General features: G+C 40.1%; 1 protein-coding gene and 1 pseudogene across 1 annotated transcript; both read right to left on the bottom strand.

Moving 5' to 3' along the window:
- Positions 1-3,987: 3,987 nt before the first annotated feature.
- LOC145947448 (uncharacterized) lies at positions 3,988-8,717 on the bottom strand. Its single transcript, XM_083057223.1, has 5 exons — positions 7,838-8,717; positions 6,399-7,757; positions 5,148-6,152; positions 4,813-5,092; positions 3,988-4,594 (listed from the first exon to the last, which is right to left on the bottom strand). Exons 1-5 carry the CDS (start codon positions 8,715-8,717, stop codon positions 3,988-3,990), a joined length of 4,131 nt encoding a protein of 1,376 aa, XP_082913349.1.
- An 8,515-nt stretch (positions 8,718-17,232) lies between these two features.
- Positions 17,233-21,336, bottom strand: LOC145947447 (uncharacterized; annotated as a pseudogene).
- Positions 21,337-21,580: the final 244 nt, after the last annotated feature.

Raw genomic sequence — 21,580 nt, 5'->3', positions numbered from 1 at the left:
TATTTATTCAGGCTGATACGTATTGAGAACAAGCGACAAAAAAAAAACTGCTGTCGGGCATTCTGAGTAGCTTCTGTTATATTCCAAATACTTTATGATTTATTACTTTACTACTGAAATGAACCATTTATTAGAAGTTCATCAACTTCTAATAACAAAAGCAAGAGAAGAAGAGAAAAAAAAAGGTTTTAGATTAAATCAGCTGTGAAAGAGGGTACTGCCTCAAACGTTAGTAATATCAGTGACCGATTTAATTCAATCTTAATATCACAGTTAATACCGCTAATGAGATTTCCTCAATTCAGACTTGCTCTGAAATAGCGTTTAAAGCACAAAATCACACCTAAAATACCAGTAACAATTCCAAATCTCATATCTCAAGCCACATCAGAACGATCCATAAATAATTCAGTCAATAAATCAATCCTTAAATTAATACAGTAATACATCACGGAAACAATAAATCAATTCGTCAATGCAACTATAAATCCGTAAATTTATAAATGCGACCTCTATTAATTACAGATATATCCGTAATGATACGGAAAATAACGACAAACGCGAATATGTTTGCTCCCGAAATTTTTTTTTTTTTTCAACGTGGCCCCACGTTGGGCGCCAATTTTTGCGACGTCTTTTTCTCCCGACTCGATTAAAAGCCGGAAGAACGGAGCTTGGCCGTCGTCAAAACACAGGGGTTTTAATGTTTCACGCGGCGGAACTAAGCTCGGGGTCGTCCCGCGCGTGCCGCAGCAGAACGCCAGCCGTGATATTCGCGAGAGACTAGTTTTGGGCGCCAGACGCGGTCTTTCACGCATCAAACCACAAATCGCGAACCCAACGCAAAGTTTTGGCCGGGAATCCCGCTACGGGCTAACTAGCTCGCCTAACGGCAGAGGGGCAGGGTGTGGTTGCCGAAATTGCTCTAACGGAAGGAAATTACACTCTTTTCGCGATGTGAGGAACACAGAAATGACGACACAGACATTTAAGTTGACAGTACTAAAGAAAAGCAGTACGCGATTTAGTTAAGCAAAGCAAAATAATGAAGTTTATTATAAACCAATGTAATAGAAATAAATATAAAAGAAAAATATAATAGCGGATGATAATCAGAGAATAAATTTAATAACAAAAGATAATAAATAAAAGTTGAAGATAACAAATTATAACTGGAACCGATATTAATAATGAAGTATAATGGAAAACTAGGAAAGTAATAAAGAAATGACTATAAAGACGGAAGATAATATACAAGACACAGTAACTCCAAAAGTCTATACAAAAGAAAATATTTCGACGATTGAACACAGAGTTATATCCGCGACAAGCTTAAGTCCGAGATACGCGCATCGATAGCATAGACGAATACGAAAGAATAACCGCGACCATACAAATAGACATTATCGAACTGACTTAGATCGCGAACAATCGGAAGGCCATATCGGCGACGAGACTGGAGAGTGATACAATATCTGGATTAATCTATTTTTCGCGATCCGACGGGCGAAATTCACCGGTGAATCGAGGGCGCCGGAATCTTTTCCGCGCGCTGTCTCTCTCACTCACGCGCTCGACTACGCTCGCTCTCTCGCTCGTAATCTCTCTCACTCGCGCGCGTTCTCTCTCACTCGCGCGCTCGACTACGCTCGCTCTCTCGCTCGTAATCTCTCTCACTCGCGCGCGTTCTCTCTCACTCGCGCGCTCGACTGCGCTCGCTCTCTCGCTCGTAATCTCTCTCTAACGCGCTCGCCGGTGGTCGCGAACTGCGTTATCACTCTCTTTATGTCGAATTCCTCCGCGATGAGATTAACACAAGGTGACGTCCGGACACAGCCGGATAACGCATACAACAACGAGACCCGACAAACATACGCACTAACAGAAGTAATATTAGAGAAAGACGCGACAACCGTGTAATATGAGACACGACATATATGATCGAATCCCAGAGAGACGAAGATTTCGCGTTAATATTATTCACTTGCCCGAAGGTGCGAAAGTACTCGCCGCTTGACGTCGATCGCTCGTACACCAAATAGTTTCCCGAATAAGGCAGAGCCCACGCGACAAAACTTCACTAAATAAGACAATCGCGTCAGAACGGACGAGACTCGGATTAACACCGTGACAGACGTGATAATTAGTTGATACGCTTACGAAAGGGTAGCCTCACCGGTACTTCTCCCTTCGACTTGGTCCCTCTTGAGCTCGTCTTTATCGCCAGAATCGAGCTCAGGTCGTCACACGTCTCGCTAAGTTGAGCGGTCGCACCAATCTGCCGGATCTATCGGCCCGAAAATCGACAGCCGGATCAATGCTGCGCACGCGGGGTGCGTACGCGATAACCAATTACGGCGCCGTGCCGTCTACCGTCGTCGCGCGAGATTAGCAAGGCCGTACGGAGGTTCACAGCACCCCTCGTGATGGTGACAAAATATATTTATTCGCGCGGTATTTGCGTAGGGTTTCGAGGTCCTCGCGACCTCGCGCCGCGGGCCTCCCCGCGGTGGCCTTGTGTCCAGTATCCGACGGAGCGGTAACCCGCGGGAGGAAAGTTATCTTCCCGGTCTGGGCCCTTCCGGCGCCTGTTGTCGGGCGCCTCACTGGATCTCCTGTCAGTAGATTGTCAAGGCCGAATTCCTACGTGACGCTCTGTATTTGCTTCCTTCTTTGTTGTTAGGAAGGGCAGTTCTTACGGTTCTCGGCGGTATGTTTATCTCGCTAATCTCTCCAACCGCGGCTGTCTCTTTCCTGCGACGACAACACCTCTCTCTCTCTTTCTCCAGCAACAATATTCTCTCTCGGTCAGGCTCCCAAAAATAAAGTAAAATACACGCGAATTAGTAACAATTGATACGGTGTTGCTCAGTCTCTCTGGGATTTTCGGTTTCGCTCTCTCTCTCTCGCTCTCTCGCGATTGGCGTGACCGCTTGGCTTTTTGCCCCGCGATTAGGCTGGGGCGGACGCGCGTCGTGACGACCACGTCACAACATATATAAAGAATCCTAAGAAATACAAAAATAGAATATCAGAACGAAAACGTCAACAAGAAACAATTTATATTATTCTTTTTTTAGCCAGAATATACATCTTTAATGTCTTCAATTAATTTTTTAAATGGATCTAATTTATGTTTTTTTACATCTCGCCTCCACAGAAACTCACACAAATGATTAGCCATATTGTCTTTCGTAATTCGTAAATCGTAAATAGACAATAATTTATACAGAATATTATTTTAATATTTTTAGCATTAAATGTTTGTATTGGTGAAAATCCACTTAAGGACATTCATTTGACATCATTTACAATTGTTATTACGTGTTCGAAATTATCGGTGATATCGTTGATGAAATGCACTGAGATGAAGAGATCGACTATTTGTAATAGACAACAAATCTTTTATTTGAGATAGAATCGATTACAATGAATAATCGCGAGAAAAACAGAGCACAGAAAGTTATCGTAAACGAGATGTTTGCTAGACAGCTGTCGATAGCGAACTGAACAGGATTTCGGCGAAAAATATGTATGTCAAGGACGCGAACGTTATAATGCCGAACTGCTGATTTACAGTTGCGAGGTGCTGCGAGACGCGCGGCAAGACGCTCGAGATGCGGAAAAAACGTAAACATATTCGCTCGGGAAGCCGAGCCGATGCACGACTTTCGCAGAAATAGAAGTTAAAATAAATGAAATGATAAATTGAAAATTACATAGAGATCCGAGAATTAAGATTAAAGTATTTTAACATTACCGCCCGCCTCAGGGGCGTGATAAACGCCGCTGAAGCAAATAATAAAAAGGATACGATACAATAAATAAAAGGCTGAAAGAAATAGTTCAAAGAAATTGATGACAGTTAGCGCTATTAATACTAAGCATACAGACCGGTAGATGCAACCTACGAAAATAACTCAACGCGAGTAACAGAAGGTAATTACGGATAGAGATTGAATATTAAAAAAAAACACAGATTTACATTTATGCGGCTGGAGAGTCGATCGGAAGCGGACACAATTTAACGACGGGTCGTTTAAACTCCGAAGTTGCAGTACGAACGGTGACGACACGAATTCGACCATCTGAACCAGGATGTACAGCGGTTACTCGCGCTAACGGCCACTTCGACGGTGGATATCGCTCATCGAGAATTAAGACGAGAGAACCGATCGCGATTGAATTAGAGGACTGCTGCCACTTATTTCGAGTCTGTAGACGCTGAAGATACTCGGTCGACCAGCGAATCCAAAATCGTTCGAGCATCTGACGGAGTAGTTGCCACCGTGATAAGCGTGAGATCGGCGTTTCGGTTAATGATGGTTCCGGAATGACAATGAGAGATTCGCCCACGAGAAAGTGAGCGGGAGTTAACGCGAAGACATCGGCTGGATCGTCAGAAAGCGCGGAAAGTGGTCGCGAATTCAAAACTGCCTCGATCTGTACAAGAAGTGTACTGAATTCCTCGTACGTGAGGACGGAGTCGCCAATGACGCGTCGAAGGTGAAACTTGGTAGATTTCACCGCTGCTTCCCATTTACCACCGAAGTGTGGAGCTGAGGGAGGATTGAACTTCCACGTAGTGCCGCCGCTAGAAGATGAGATAGTTCGGCAGTCTCCTTAGACGCGGAATGGAATAACCGTCGGAGTTCCGCATCGGCGCCGACAAGATTCGTTCCGCAATCGCTCGTGATTGTACTACATCGGCCGCGTCTGCTGATGAATCGTCGCTAAGCAGCGATGAATCCTTGAGTTGAGTAGTCTGAAGCAAGTTCGAGGTGGACTGATGATGTGGCGAAGCAGACGAACACGATCAGATAGCCCTTGTAATTCCGAGAGGCGCAGGTGCGAAGAGTGAAAGGACCGGCATAATCCACGCCGGAATGAAAAAATGGGCGCGTTGGTGTCACGCGAGACTTTGGCAGCGATCCCATCATCTCTCTGGCGGTGGCGGCGCGATGTCGAGTGCATCGGATGCATCGACGAATGAAAGCGCTGACGGGGATGCGACCGCCGATGATCCAGTATTGTTGCCTCAACGTTGCCAGCACGACTTGCACTCCGCCATGAAGTGTCTGCTGATGGATGTCTGAAATTATAAGACGAGAAGGAAGAGTCGCGAGGCAATATGGCTGGATGCTTGCTGTCTAAATCCAATAATGAATTTTTGAGGCGTCCGCCGACGCGAAGAATGCCGTCTGAGTCGACGAATGGCGTTAGCTTGAGAAGTGGATGGGAGCGACAAAGAACAGATTTCCGAGAGCAGAGGTCCAATTCCTGGCCAAAGTACATCCTCTGTGTTTCCTTTAACCAGAATGATCGGGCGTTGAGGAGCTCGTCCGCTGTCAATCCCAAGGTGGACGGGAGCTTGAAGCGAGACGTCGCGCGCATGATCCATGCCGTAATGCGAAGTAGACGGTTGAGCTGCGAATATCGATCTAGTAAGTCCCAATAGTCAGGTGTTGCTCTTACCATTGAGACGTGGATCGAATTCTTCGGGCGCTCTTCAAGGTCGATGGATGACTCGATAGAAGGAGTTCCGGCCGGCCATCCAACCGAGGGACCTTGAAGCCACGATGGGCCGTGCCACCAAAGGTGATGATGATGAAGTTGATGCGGAGAGAGACCTCGCGATAAGCAGTCGGCGGGATTGTCCACTCCTGCGACATGATGCCAGCGAGCATCGGGAGCTAGCTCCTGAATAGCGGCCACTCTATTGGAAACGAATTCCTTCCACCTTGACGGATGACCTTTGATCCATGCGAAACTGACACTGGAGTCGGTCCAGAGATGGACAGACACCCGCTGATATTCGAGGAGATCTCGAACTCGAGCAAGTAGGCGAGCTAACAAAACAGCAGCTGAGAGTTCCAATCTAGGAATAGTTTGTCGCTTGACGGGAGCGACTTTGCTCTTGGCTGCGAGGAGTTCGACCTTGGCGTTTGCGTAATCGTGGAACGTTCGGATGTATAGAGCAGCGCCGAGTGCGTCCTGGGAAGCGTCGGAGAATCCATGGAGTTCGATCCCTTTTACAGACGAAGAAGTGCCAATCCAGCGAGGAATTGAAAGCTCTGCCAGGCCTTTCAAGCCCTCGTCAAAGGTGAACCATTCTTGAGCTAGAGAGGCAGGCAATAGGTCATCCCATCCGACTTGCGATTTTCAGAGCCGTTGAATAAATATCTTGCCTACAATGGTGATTGGAGCGATCCATCCAAGAGGGTCGAAGAGTTGCGCGACCCGAGACAATGCGGATCGTTTTGTGAGTGTAACTGGAAGATCAGATTGACTCACGTGAAATCTAAAGATGTCGTTCGTAGGATGCTAAGCGAGCCCGAGAGTGCGAGCTTCGGTCGGGAGTTCCCGAGTGGAAGGTAGCTCAGAGAACGGTGAGATGCCCGAGAGAATGGCGTCGTCGTTTGATGCCCATTTTTGCAAGCTGAAGCCGCCCGCCATGAGAAGTCGGATTAGTTGAGCGGCTTTGGCTTGAGCTTCTTGCGGAGAATCAGCACCGGAAAGGATGTCATCCACATAAGTTTCCCTGTGTAAGATCTTGGCCGCTTGCGGATAATCGTGTTCTTCATCGGAGGCAAGCTGATGAATTACTCGAAGCGCGAGGTACGGAGCACAAGTGAGGCCGTAGGTCACGGTACACAATTGATAATCTCGAGGAGCTCCGACTTCACTCCAGAGTATTCGTTGATGATCTCGATCCTCGTGGTGAATTACAATCTGCCGATACATCTTCTGAATATCGGCAGCGAAGACGAAAGCGTAAGTTCGCCAGCGAAGAAGAACGGCATCGAGATCTTGTTGCAGCTTCGGTCCTGCGTGAAGGCAATCATTAAGTGACACGCCGGTGGTAGTGCGCGATGAGCCATTGAAGACGACTCTTAGCTTCGTCGTGGAACTGGATTCGCGAAGAACCCCATGATGAGGCAGATAAACTAGAGTAATATGACCTTGATGATTTTCTGTCAGCTGCATGTGTCTTAAGTCTTCGTATTCCGTCATGAAGTCAACGTAGAGCTTGCCGAAGGATGGATTTTGCTGTATCCTATGGCGGACCCTTTCGAGCAAACGACTCGCTGCGTATCGAGATTCTCCCAAGGTCTTGTGAGTTGAGCGGAATGGCAGACGAACGATATATCTCCCGGTGCTGTCTCGAGAGTGCGTTTCGCGAAAGTGTTTCTCGCATTCGAGCTCGTCTGGACTCAAATGAGTGGAGGCTGTTGACGCGACTTCTTCTTGCAGCCAGAATCTCTGAAGTTCGTTGCGGAGATCGATGTCTGTGGTAGATTGAATGGAGAACGAGACCGGGCGAGAAGAAGAGGAAGACGAGTTTGCAGGTCCGGAAACGATCCATCCGAATGATGTCTCTTGAGCGACGGGGACGGTTGAAGGTCCGCGCTTAATAGATCCGCACAACAGAGATCCATAGACATCTGCGCCCAGGATGATGTCGATTGAGCCGGGTACAGCAAAGTCTGGATCGGCTAACGGCAAGTCGGCTAGATGAGTCCACGATGTCGTTACCACGGCCTGTGCTGGAATTCGTCCGGTGACACGAGGCAGGATGAACGCGGAGACGTTGACTTCGATGGATGAATCGATGTGCGATCGAAGTCGTAGCGAGACGACACCTCGAGTGGAGCCGACGTGCTGAGCGCCGACGCTGATAATGGGCACCGAGGCACGACCGCGTGGAAGTCGGAGTAATTGAACCAGTGACTCTCGGATTAGTGAAACTTCGGATCCTTGATCCAACAGTGCGCTAACGTTTGACGTTTTCGCCATGCGCAGCGACTAGCGTCATGCTTGCTGTTGCAAGTAATACTTGCGGACGCTCGAACGAAACTGCTGCGTGATGCGACTGAATCACTGGAGCGTTGGATGGTAGTTGTTGACGCGCTCGATGTCCCTGAAGTGCTCGTAGAAGTAGCTGCAACGGGTGAAGATACGACTTCGCGGTGGAGCAGCGTATGATGTTGTGCTTTGCAGTGCCGACATCGTTTTAATGTGCGGCATTCACTGAGACGATGAGCTCCAAGACAGTTAAAACACAGATTCTTGCGGTTGACGAATTCCTGTCGGTCACTGAGAGGTTTGGACGCGAAATCTGAACATGAAGCGATGTAATGAGCAGCGCTACAGAACGAACACTTCGAATTATTGACAGCGGTGGCATGAGTGCGAGCGACAGATTTGACCTTGGTGTTCGACTTCGATGAGGCATACACTGATTTCGAGAAGCGAGACTGCACGGTTTCCAATGCTCGAATACGCCCTTCGAGGAAAAGTTTGAGCTCTGCGAATGAAGCGAGTTCGTTGGAGGTTCCGTGTTCGAGCTCCCAAGCTTCCAAGGTGTGTGAATCGAGATGCCGAGTGACGACATAGACGATAAGGATGTCCCAATATTCCGTAGGCGCACCGAGTGCTTGCAAGGCGCCAAGAGATTCTTTAACGGTTGATAGCAAGATCTTGAGATCTGAGCTTGATTTCTGAGTCAGCGGTTTTAAGTCGAAGATACGATCGAGATAGGTAGTGACGAGGATGCGACGATTTTCGTAATGCGAAGTGAGCGCTTGCCAGGCGCGCGAAAAGTTCTCTGCGGTCACCGGTATGTTAGCGAGATATCGAGCTGCTTCTCCGCTCGTTTGAGCCTTCAGATAATGCAACTTCTCGACGCACGATATATCTCGATTCGACCCGATCATCGAATGAAATAAATCGCGAAACGACGGCCAATCATGGTAATCACCGGAGAATTTTGGTAGGCTGATTTTTGGCAATGAACGACACGATCCGGAATGCGGGTCGTGAGACTTAATAGAGTCGTTCGCGTCTTTAGGTTTTTCGAGAAAAGGTTCACGAGCTTGTAATAGATAGGACTTTGAGTCCTCACATTTCGCATAAAGGTCGTCAGCAAAATATGGTTACGCATTTCGTCGGTGAGGCTGCCTATGAGTTTGTCGTGGTTACCTTGAAATTTCTCCCAATTTCCTTCGAGAGTTTGCAAGGGAAAATCGGTTGATTTTCTCCGCTCCAAGTTTTTTCGTGTTTTCAAAGGCACGAGCGATTAGACCGTAGAAATGGTTTTGTTTCTCGATGACTGCTCCGAATGTTGCCATTTTGAAGGTGAGTTCACGAAAGGTCACAAGCACTTGTTGTTGAACTTGAAAGTTTAACGGTTACACAGATCGAATGAGTTTGAGAACCGCGAATGCAGTTGTGAGATATATCACTTCACCGTGATAATGCGATGTAGAGCACTGACAATGAGAGAGGAAGAGTCTTGCGAAAGCGAGACTCCAGCGAGAGTATTGCCGAACGCCGCGAATTGTACGAGAGATCGAAATAGTATCCGGCTCGAAGGACCAAAAATGTTATTACGTGTTCGAAATTATCGGTGATATCGTTGATGAAATGCACTGAGATGAAGAGATCGACTATTTGTAATAGACAACAAATCTTTTATTTGAGATAGAATCGATTACAATGAATAATCGCGAGAAAAACAGAGCACAGAAAGTTATCGTAAACGAGATGTTTGCTAGACAGCTGTCGATAGCGAACTGAACAGGATTTCGGCGAAAAATATGTATGTCAAGGACGCGAACGTTATAATGCCGAACTGCTGATTTACAGTTGCGAGGTGCTGCGAGACGCGCGGCAAGACGCTCGAGATGCGGAAAAAACGTAAACATATTCGCTCGGGAAGCCGAGCCGATGCACGACTTTCGCAGAAATAGAAGTTAAAATAAATGAAATGATAAATTGAAAATTACATAGAGATCCGAGAATTAAAATTAAAGTATTTTAACAACAATGTTTCTACAAAAATTCATAGCAACCGGGCGTGGGTCGTATTCGGAAGTCCACCCCATCGATGACCTTGACCTGACCTTCAATAGGTCACTCAAGGTCAAGTCCATATTTTCATCATCTGTCCCCCTTCAAGTCCTACAACTTTTGTCTGACACATTTTTCCATATCTTCCAAATATTTCGAGATATTTGCATGAGGAGATTAAAATGGGACACCCTGTATATACATATATATATATATATTTTACTGCTTAAATTTGATTTTTTTGCAAAATTAAGTATACCTATATTAATAAATAGCATGAATATATTGTTACGTCCTGGCCTGCACGAAGGAAAGGCCGCTCGAAGGTCGTAACAGCGTTTTCCCGAAATCGGAGTGATTTCGGGTCGAACGGACTGTCTGGCCCCTTTGCAGGTCAACGACTGGATAGTCGCTTTTACCTGGCTTATCTCAGGGGTCCGTTCGTCGGTCCTTTTCGGTAAGGGAATTAAATCCCTTTTACACGGGATAGGACCTTGTGCGATCTCGGGGGATATAGGAAGGAACACAGGGGTTTAAATAAGACTTTAAATTCGCGTAATGTAAATAATTATCATTTATTCAAAAAATAAAATCTTAATAATATTCGGAGAATTAGACATTTGAATTTGTGGACATGTATAAACAATTATATATGAGTGTGTGTGTAACGTTGATATGAAGTTCGACTCGTCAGTGAGGTCGATGACCTCGGGACGGAGAGGAGAAGAAGGAGGAGCGGTTTCGTTTAGGACCTGACGATAGAAAGCGCTCTCGGAACTCCTGCGAATCGTGCAGGTCGTAGTGCTGTGCTATGAGGCGGTTGAGGATTCGCGTTGGCTTTTGATCGTCCCGTTTCAATCGGAGAGCGCGTTTCAATGCTCGACGGGCAGCGATTTCCACTACGGATTATTAGGTTTAGTCGCGATTCCGGGGATTTATTCACTTCCGTGATCGTAGAAGAATGAGAGTCCTCACTATTGGCTGTATATTATTTGGTGAGCGGGCTGGCAGCTATAGGTTGATCCTCAGGATCGATGGTTCCTTCGAGTGGTGTGGGCGAAGGTGTAGGTTGACTAGTAGCTGGTTGTTGAGCCCCGATGGTCACAATATATGCTTAATGCGAGGATCCAGTATGAAGTGCGTAACTGCCACGACGTAGGCGGAATTAATGAGAGAGCGTTCTTGGAAGATTCGCTTTTTTTATACTATTCGTCTGCCCTTCTTATAGAGCAAAGGGCGTCTTCTTTTCTTGTGACTCATAGTCATACGTTCGGTGTTTAATCCCTTTTGCGCAACGTATTGCTCTCTTGTATGAAGGGTTCTTTCCTAATTCTGATCTTTGGTCCGCTGATAGCGTGTGTCGATCGTGATATTTCAACATTACTTATGACTTATTGATCAAAGTGTAGGTTTCGTAATCTCACCGGTCGAGTTGTTTCACAATCACTGTCTTTCTCCGTTTAATTCTTATAACTAATTTCGGTCTTATAATTAATATGTTCGCGGAACGCGAATCTGCGTAAATCGGGGAGGAGAAAAGAATCGTGCAGTCCACAGGACGTAACAATATATATATCGCATATTTATTAAATATGTAAGTTTCTAAATTTTAGTTTTCTGAAATAATTTTTTTTTACTCTCAAAATAGAAATATATTTTTTATTAAAATTATTTATAAAATAAATGTTTAAAAACTTTTTTTGTGTGTAGAAATTTACATTTAAAATACTATTTATAAAACAAAATATTTGAGAAAGATAATGTAACACATTTTTAGCATTGACTAAATGTGCTCAAAAAATAAATTTCAAGAAATTAAAGGATTTATATTCGATTTAGATACATTTCCACAAAGTTCCATTATTAAAACAATTATTCAGCACAAACCAATTACCTCCGTTTCTACAAGAAGACTAGCAAACTGTTTCAGAAATTTAAATTGAAGCAAGCAAGGATGCATAGGTATACATAATTTGAAGTAATTTCAAAAACTTGATTTAAGAGCTTTCTCTTTATTCAAAGGCTGGCATACGCGATAAAATATTGTTTAACATTACGCTAGCTATATGTAACACAATCGGATCGATCTTATACAATCAAGAAGTTTTTAAGAAAATCTTAATCTTACATATATTAAATTATTTTATTAACATTTTTCTTTTTGTAATTGCGCATATCGTGTGAAAAAAATATCAAGATATGTTGATGGAAATGTTCTGGAAATTTGTAAAAACAATTTCAGTTTATTAAAACATTAATACATGGTATATTATATAATTATTTAATACTAACATATATAACAATAATTATTAACACATCTAGCTATGTTCATTCATACATTGTACATTCATTGTTTTATTATTTTAATTATTCTGCAGAAATTAATATAAAAATCATTAATCTCTCTGTAAATATTGCATAAATTACGCAAAAGGGTTTATGTGAAATAAGTTCTTCAAAAGCACATTCTAATTACACGCCATATATATTTTTCTTAGCCTTTTCCACGAGATGGAAGAAAAATTCGCATGAATAAAATATATGATATTCCTACCATTAAGATCAATACATACGCGCAAACGTAACTACACAGTTGAAAAATTTGTGTTAAATTTAACAAATATCACATGTCCCAAACGGTCCACAGAAATTTTTGTGTTAATTTAACATAATACGGATATATTAAATGATAACACGAATATTGTGTTAATATTTTAACATAAAATAAATGCAAACTTCAAGTAAACTTAAAATAAATTTTGTGTTAAATTAACATAGTTTTAATGTAAATATTAACTAAAAAAATTGTTAATTTTACATTTTATCATCCCTACTTATATTATAAAGTAAAATTAACATTTTTTCTGTAAATTTTAACAGATAAATCTTGTCACTAATAATATCGAACATATTTATTGTGTAAAATTAAAAGTAAATACACATTGTGTTATTTTTACACTTTTTTTCAGTTATTTTAATAATTTACATTTGAGTTCAATTAACACAACAGCAATATGTTAATTTAGCACACGAATGTGTTAAATATTTAACACAACAATTTTAACGGGGACCGTTTTTAACAAGAAAACACAAATTTTCCAACTGTGTAATCACAACGTATCCTATATACATAACAATCTGAAAATTGACAATAAATAATAAAAAGTTCTTTGTCGATATTGGAAAATATTTTAGATGGGAGCGTCCCGTTTGACCACGTTAATATTGACAACAGTCCCGATTGACAACGTTGAGATTGATCACGTTGAAATTGACCACGTTAATATTGACCACGTTGCGATTAACCACGATAACGATTGACCACCGTTCCGATTGACCACGGTCCCGATTGACCACCGTCCCGATTGACCACCGTCCCGATAGGCCACGCTTCCGATTGACCACGATCCCGATTGACCACGGTCCTGATTGACCACGGTCCCGATTGACCACGTTGATATTAACCACATTGCATTGACCACGTTGATATTGACCACGGTCTCGATTGACCACGTTGATATTGACCACATTCCCCATTGACCACATTGATATTGACCACGGTCCTAATTGACCACAGTTCCGATTGACCACGTTGATATTGACCACTGTCCCGATTGACCACGGTCCCGATTGACCACGGTCCCGATTGACCACGGTCCCGATTGACCACGGTCCCGATTGACCACGGTCCCGATTGACCACGGTCCCGATTGACCACGGTCCCGATTGACCACGGTCCCGATTGACCACGGTCCCGATTGACCACGGTCCCGATTGACCACGGTCCCGATTGACCACGGTCCCGATTGACCACGTTACGATTGACCACGTTGCGATTGACCACGTTGCGATTGACCACGTTACAATTGACCACGGTCCCGATTTTGACCACGGTCCCGATTGACCACATTAATATTGATCACGGTCCCGATTCATCACACACGACACGCGTTGAAATTGATCTTATTGAACGTGATCTATTTAATGCTGCGATTAATAAAATTTTTTATCTTATGTGAACCAATTAGTTGACGCAGTCTACTGTGGTACGTGAGATATTTTTTCTTTTTTAGGTTTGCTGTATCTTATGTATTGCAGTGATTGTGAACCTTAAATCTTAGTAGCAAATAAGGAAAGATATAAGTCTTTCGAGGTTAGGAAATGTGTCAGCGATATTTAATTATATGTATAATCATCTCTCTCATTGCATCTATATTATTGAAACGATTAATTTAACCATATTTTGTAAACATTGAAATATGTGAATATCATTAAGTTTGAAACTTGACAGAAATTTTTCTCTATTTTAATTAATATAATATAATACAGCGTCGACGCGTACACTCGCACGCCCTTCACTGCCAGGACTCAGCGACTTGGAGACTAGGAGGTGCATGCATCGTATCCAGCATCCTTATCAACAACAGCATCAGCGTCATCAACGTCATCGTCAATATTACTTTTATTATTATCCGCGTTATCTTTCAACATCGTACAATTACAATTATGAATACGAAGAGGACGAAGAGTGCGACGACAGGTTTCAACGATACCGTCAGCCTTTGCGAAGCGCACCGGGGACGTTAACGTTTGTGAATCTTCTCGTCAAGAGATTTCTGTGTATTCTCACTTGCTCGCCCTGCAGATTGCGCGGCGCGGCCTAACACGGTGCTGAAACATGGATCAAATTTTCTCAAGAGCGCGCACAATGTAGTATTGCACGCTGGTAAATCGTATTGAAGGTATTCTCTATGTATTTTTCCCTCTCTTAAAAAAAATACAAATTTAACGCTTTAATTGCACTACGATAAGTCTGTATTTGTTTCGCGTTGGCATGTATATGTAAACTTCATTTCTCGCAAAACCTTAATGTTAAAACGGAGCAAAGTGTATTTTAATATGTCTGATGAATAGATAATGATTAAGAGTGTTTTATAAGAAGAATGATTTAGAGAATAACGTAATAAAACATAAACGCTGTATATAAGACTGCGAAATTATATATCGTTCATTGCATATAATTAAAACAATTCTCTATTCTAAAGCACAGATAACGTATTTCCTAAGGTTGCAAAATTTTATTTTGGATAATTATTCTTTATTTATAAATTATTCTTTAATCTTTTACAATAAAGAGCAATGATGAAGAGGAATTTTTTAAACAATTAAGGGGATCCTAAACGGATGGCCGAACTCCGACGGGTTTGCGCCCTCATCTGAGCGGAACTAAAATTGTCGATAATTGCTGATAATTGTCGATAATAATATAAAAAAAAAAATTGTCGATAATTTTAGTTCTGCCATTACCGACAGCGTTATACATAAAGAGCAATAAAACAGCAAATAAAAACTGTGTTCAATATATTGAAATTAGACATCATATATTTTTACTGTTCTATCGCTTCGCACGCGTATCAGAGTATCGAAGCGCATAGATAACAGTATATCATATGTGTGTCGGTCTCTATCACATGTTTGAACACAATTGTTCATATGTATGAGTGTATTGCGAATAGATTTCTATTACATATATATAAATATTTACTTATTTGCTCAAAAATATATATGCTTATAATATTTATATAAATAATACATGTTATATAATCGTCGATTATATCGAAAATTGGAAAAAACCGAATTGTATTAGATTGATTGTAATATACTAAAAAGTTACATTATAATATCCAGTTATATATACCCCAAGTTTCGATATTCACTGTCAGTACTGAAAATCTATAGTTTACATTACGCTCGCTATAGATTTTCAGTACTGGCAGTGAATATCGAAACTCAGCCATAGTATTATGCATATACATTTGTATGTGTCATATACATTTCTTATATTTACATACATGTATGCATACATACATAATACATATACATATATATGCAATGAATTTTATTTGATACAGTGGATTACCATAAAAATAAAACATTTTTGGGAAAATGTTTCATATAAAAATTGTAAGATTTTGAAGGGGGATAATATCATGAAAATTGCTCTTGCGTAGTGTTTTTCAATTATATTTGTTATTTTTTTATGGAATTATTTTATTTTTATTATATAAATCGAACTCTCGCAACATTCAACATAAAAAGTAGTAGAATAGCTAAAAAATAAAAAAGTTACGAAATATTATATTATGAAGTATGAAATATCTCATAAAATATTAATTTTTTGATTTTACCTCAATACTTATGCACAAAATAAAGAGAAATGGTGTAAAGAGAACATATAGTTGTTTTCAAAGACAAAAATATGTAGCTGCTAATTTACATACGTTTTCTTGAAAACAACTACGTGTTCTTTTATACCAGTTTATTTCTCTCATTATTTTGTGCATAAGTATAGAGGTAAGATTATCGAAAAATAAATATTTCATAAGATATATTTCATTATTTATTTAATTATATCAAATAAATTATAAAATATCTCGTTACGTTTTCATTTTTTAGCCATTTTATTACTTTTTATGGTGAATACTGCGATTCGATTTATATAATAAAAATAAGGTAGGTTCATTAAAAAAAAACTAGGTTGAACTCTATCTTTGAAAAACGCCGAACAATCACGATATATTGTCTCCCTTCGAAACCTTTTACAACTTTTATATAGAACAATTTTCCCGAAAATGTTTTATTTATTATTTTTATGATAAAATTTATTTTTATGATAATCCACTATGTCAAATAAAATACGTATATATATATATATATATATATATATATAGATGTTTTATGTATGCATACGTGTATATAAATATAAGAAATGTATATGATGCATGCAGATTTGTGTGCATAATACTTACATATTTTGGATAATCAATAGATACAAATGTATTTTAATATTATGTGTGTATATGTACACACATATACAATATATACGTAATATATATATATATATATATATATATGCAATCGTATAAATGTTCATAATTTTTTCCAGAGGGGGGCATATCACTTCCAGAAAAAATGTATACTTTTTACATCTTTTAGTAAAAGCTTTCTCACCGCGACAAGGTAGATGTAAATTGAGAAAGGTTTTTTTTCCATTTTCTAGGGGAGGGGGCAAGTGCTCGTTTTGCCCCTCCCTGAGGACGACTATGATTGTAATAAAGATTTTTACAATACATATTTTTACAATACAGTCTCGATTGCAACAAAATAATGTATTTTTACAATATTCTGAATAAAATATAGAATGGACCCCTTCCCATCCATTCTCGTGAGAACGCAACCAATATATGTGTTTCGTCTCTCCGATTATAATTTGCAATCGAGATTGATATAACTTTTTCTGGTCAATTGTAGAATATAGATTTTTGAAATCTATATTCTTCCCAGAATAAATTTTTTTAAATAGAAAATTATACTTTTTTATCATTTTGGAAAAGGTGAGAGTTTATTGCTTTCTAGAATTGTATAAAAATGTTCTCTCATACATTTAACATTTTTGGAATATTTTTCCTCACAAGGATTGCCTCCTAAGGCTACAGTCGTGGCGAAAGCTGCAGTATAAATTCCACAACATACGCCATCAGGTTGTATTTGAACCTTTTCAAAAATTATGTCACTCGAGCTTATTGTTGGATAACGAAGATGTATATAATTTTTCTCTTTAGCTACCAATTTATCGTATGTACAGCCAGATAGACTATCGTACACGCGAAGTTTGGTGCCGTCAAAGAAAATACATCTCCAATGATTACTACAATTCCCTCCAATTATTTGTAAGCTATTATCACTACGACTAGCTTTAATCATGTGAGGGTATTCTATATGTAGCACACTTTGCGTTTCGAAATGAGAAGTTTCTCTTATAATACGCAAAAATAGATCCAACGATTCATCGTTTAATTAACTTGTCATACCCAAGATGTTATCTTTTACCAAATAAAGAGGAGCAAACGTATTTAAAATTTTTTCATTTCTTTTTATATCGTCTTCAGATATATCTTGTTCGTTACGTGAGTAACTTATAATAATACAATCATCATCTTGCTCTTTATTTAGAGCAATACCAGCAATATCAGTCATTATTGCTTCCATCGAAACGTTCGGTTTGAATCGTTTGCTCTCTTCTATGTCATTTTCGCTTTTTATTATATTTGGTCTCTTTATTTGATTTGTCAGTATTTTTTTTGCTGCTTCTTCTTTAGCTTCTATAATGTATCTTGGATTTCTGATTGGCATATGCCTATTGTGACGACTGTCCAAGATTTCTGGAAGCATGCATTCGTTATAGAAGCGTGTTAAGAAAGGCAGCATTTGATTTCTCCAAAAAAAATTGTCTGCCTCAATGCGCAATATTTTCATGCTTTGTGGAGTCCAAACAGCAAAAATACAATATTCTCGCTGTGTTATGTTCAACTGACCTTGAACTTGATAAAAATATCGATGATTTCGATTTATTTTATGTGGATCTTTTTTATCAAAAATACCTTTTAAAGAAGGCAATGTCTCTACAGCTATTTCTGCTGTCAAATGCTCAGCTGACAGAGGACATTTTATTTCCATTAGACCATTTTCATCAATAATTCCGTCAGGAGAAGCACCCAAGCACGGATTTTCAGTATCGATAAATAATCCGCAAGGTTTTATTTCTTTATTTAATTTTATAGCCAATTCTTTCCTTGCTACTTCTTCGTTCTCGCGACCATATTTTAGGGCTGCGGTATCAATGAACGAAAGATATAAAATGGCTTTTACTGTTGTTGCACAAGACGTTGTTGGTCTCATGCGACATACAGGTCCAAAATTGGATGCTGTCAGCATTTCTCGTCTCAATGATAACCATAATTCCGAGTCCCTTTGGCTTCTCGTATCGAATTCAATTTTCTTCCAGTTTCTCGCATTTTCGGACAATTTTTCTAAATGATTTTGCCGAAGTTGCTCAAATACATCAGATGGAAGATCTGGTTTTTGAGATTGCGGACCATAATAACGATCTGTTCCTGTCTCTTGTTTAAATTTTTTTTGCCTGCCTTGCACCTGTCGAGATTCTCTGGTTTTTGCAACTTTTATTTGTCGTTGTTTTTCTAGTTTCTCAACAATAGGCGGAACAGTTTTATCCATGCTCTTATGCAATTCTGTAATGGCTTGTTGCGTATTAAATTGCACAGCTGCTGCCGCAACTCTGGCATTGTAAGAGCCTCGTTTACCAAAATGAATGCGCTTTCCACCAATTTCTTTGCAGATTATCGAATTAAACGATTCTGCAGGATTATTGGTTAAATTCAGCAATAAGCTGTCGGAATAACCGCTTAGATATGTGATAGCGCTTTCTATCTTTTGAAACCATGTATTTTTAAAAGTGCAACATAATTTTTGTTCGTTTTACTATCCTTCTCTTCGCATATACGACCGCGTGCTTCGCATCGCTTATGTTCGCCAAAAACATGGCTAGGAATGTTCAATATATCTTTTTGCAATTCCATAGCCTTATAATGTTGAGGTGTTTGTTGGTCTTTTCTTCGTAATTCGGCTGCCTTTTCTACCTCTTTTCTAATATGTTTAATGTTGTTTTTCACAACATTTCGCAACTCTGTAAAGCCACGCTGCCTCTGCGTTTTTGGCTGAGTTGTCTCTGCCATCGCTTTGAGCTTTTTACACAAATTGCGAAGTAAATGATTTGTGCATTCTATTTTTTTTACTGTAACCATATGTTCATTATATGGTCTATTATCAATAATAGCCTGATAAACGCTACTATCACCATCGGCAATAACTGTTTTAAAAATCAGCCCATTTCGAGGCTACATTTGAAACCTTCTGCGATGGCATCGCTCTCCATCCTTGTGGAGTTTCGTTGCGATCAAAATTTTTATAACATTTGTGAGCTTTTGGTTCTATATCTTTTCGCTCTGCTATATCACATATTGCGCAAAATTTATTGCGGACACCGACGAAGAGAATCTTTTTCGTACGATAACCAATTGTAGCTCCGATACCGGAAGGAGAATTGTAGGCACTGCCATACGATCTCTTCATGCAACTACCATCCGCTACAACTGTTATGTACGGAATACCGTTTATAACTTCGTTTCTCTCAAGAGCGAGTTGCTTTTCAATTTCGCCAGCCATTTTCATACTTTCCATGGCTGTTTTTTCAAAAGCATCGACTAATTTTTCTCTATTTTCTATGTACTTTGGCTCGGACATGGAAGGAATATTCATGATTGCACATTGCTCATTCAACTGGGCATAGCCAATTCCTACTGTAACAGTTCCTGCTACAGCAGCCATACCAATGTCTAATATTTCCGGCTCTTCGGGTTCTGAGCAGATAGTGGCTTCAGTATTGCACATTTGGCACTTGAAAGTAAAATGCGTCTTCAACTCTGCGGTTCTAGTTTTTATGAGTTTCCAATCTCTAAATTGGCACTCTATTCCTTTCATATGATTATTGAATGATCTCTGGACTTCATTCCACATATGAGAAATGTCGACAATGCGACGGCCTTGAGGCAAGCTTTCCTGGATACGATTCGTATCCAGAGGGCCATTTTCGATAACAAAATAATTGTCATCTTCGCAAAGTTCGACATTTTCCTCTTGGCCTTGAGGCATGCTTTCCTGGATACAATTTATATCCAGAGGGCTATTCTCGATAACAAAATAATTGTTATCTTCGCAAAGTTCGACATTTTCCTCTTGTCCTTTGGTTTGAGTCTTCATGACTTTCCAATCTTTAAATTGGCACTCTATTCCTTTCATATGATTATTGAATGATCTCTGGAGTTCATTCCACATATGAGAAATGTCGACAATGCGATGCCCTTGAGGCATGCTTTCCTGGATACGATTTATATCTACAGGGCTATTCTCGATAACAAAATAATTGTTATCTTCGTAAAGTTCGACATTTTCCTCTTGGCCTTTGATTTGAGTCGTTATCACTTTCCAATCTTTAAATTGGTCCTGTATTCTTTTCATATGATTATTGACTGATCTCTGGAGTTCATTGCACATATGAGAAATGTCGACAATGTGACGGCCTTGAGGCAAGCTTTCCTGGATACGATTCGTATCCAGAGGGCCATTTTCGATAACAAAATAATTGTCATCTTCGCACAGTTCGACATTTTGACTACACTTATCTGTATTTGAATTTGACTCCAGGCATTGCATCGTAGGTACTAACGATTGGGTACTAACTTTCGAATCCATCGTATCGGATAATAATTCCACCGATTTCTGACAATCGATGGATTCATTGTTAGTATCTTTAAACGTGCTATTTCTGGAGTCATTTTGACTACACGTACCTGTATTTGAATCTAACTCCAGGTATTGCATCGTGGGTACTAACGATTGGTTCGAATCCATCGCATCGGAGAATAATTCCACCGATTTCTGAAAATCGATGGATTCATTGTTAGTATCCTTACACGTGCTATTCCTGGAGTCATTTTCTTCTTGGCGCTTTATCAGGTTCAGCATTCGTCGCCTGCAAAAAAAATTATGTTAATATTGTTCAAAATAAGTGTGTCAGTTATATCATTTTATATAATAAAGAAAAAGTAAAATTTCTGAAAAATAAATACAGTCTCTTGTTTAGAAATCTACATCTAACTAAAAATAACTATATTACATTATACACATACAATAAATAATGTAGTATCAATGTCTTATATTTTATAAGAATCAGAAGACACATATGAACCAATGTGTATCTGATGTGAAAAATAACCAGTTCACGAAGTCTCTGGTATATAAATATCTCTTT

The sequence above is a fragment of the Prenolepis imparis genome, unplaced genomic scaffold (genome assembly GCF_030444845.1).
Source record: "Prenolepis imparis isolate NDT839.2.m4 unplaced genomic scaffold, iyPreImpa1.0 SCAF_81, whole genome shotgun sequence".
NCBI classification, from domain to species: Eukaryota; Metazoa; Arthropoda; class Insecta; order Hymenoptera; family Formicidae; genus Prenolepis; species Prenolepis imparis.
The sequence above is the reverse complement of the archived record's forward strand: the minus strand, read 5'-3'. Positions and strand labels throughout refer to the sequence as shown.

Coding starts and splice junctions, on each gene's coding strand:
- LOC145947448 (XM_083057223.1), bottom strand. CDS start 8,717: ATGATCGGGTCGAATCGAGATATATCGTGCGTCGAGAAGTTGCATTAT. Junction 7,758..7,837: donor TTTCGTTCGAGCGTCCGCAA/GTATTACTTGCA, acceptor TGTTGGATCAAG/GATCCGAAGTTTCACTAATC. Junction 6,153..6,398: donor CGACGACGCCATTCTCTCGG/GCATCTCACCGT, acceptor GAAAATCGCAAG/TCGGATGGGATGACCTATTG.